Consider the following 418-nt stretch of genomic DNA (forward strand, 5'->3'; position numbering starts at 1 on the left):
CGTGTGCAGGCCCCGAGGCAACGCTGCTGCACGGAGAAGGACGTGGATCAGGAGCCCGGGGCGGCTCACGCCAGCCCCTGCACAATCCACCCTGAGCAGGGACAAACAGGACAGCGGGCGGCCATGGCTGCACTGCTGTCACCTCCTGCCACCCTCGCGAGCGCAGGAGGGGAGCCAGTACATGCAGGACCGCGGGACACCTCCTCCTCCTCCTCCTCCCTTACCTCTGTTTGTTCTGCTGGGGTAAATTCTCTGGAAGTATTTATATTCTTCTGGGGCTGGGAAGTCTTCGACGGGATGAAAGGAGTATTTGGATTCAAAGTCATCTGCAGAGAAGGGGGAAAACGGGCAGGTCAGGGAGGGCGGCTCTGGATGAGCACAACTAAAGCCGAAAGGCTCCAGCTCCAGCCCCCCCCCA

General features: G+C 61.0%; 1 protein-coding gene across 1 annotated transcript in view; it reads right to left on the reverse strand.

The window, feature by feature from the left end:
• WIPF2 (WAS/WASL interacting protein family member 2) overlaps positions 1-418 on the reverse strand; it is a 9,516-nt gene that overhangs the window by 5,124 nt on the left and 3,974 nt on the right. The window contains exon 6 of the mRNA XM_019474899.1: positions 225-326. Within this exon, the coding sequence (XP_019330444.1) occupies positions 225-326 (102 nt within the window). The remainder of the gene's footprint in view (positions 1-224; positions 327-418) is intronic.

The sequence above is a fragment of the Aptenodytes forsteri genome, unplaced genomic scaffold (genome assembly GCF_000699145.1).
Source record: "Aptenodytes forsteri isolate BGI_AS27 unplaced genomic scaffold, ASM69914v1 Scaffold90, whole genome shotgun sequence".
Lineage (NCBI taxonomy): Eukaryota > Metazoa > Chordata > Aves > Sphenisciformes > Spheniscidae > Aptenodytes > Aptenodytes forsteri.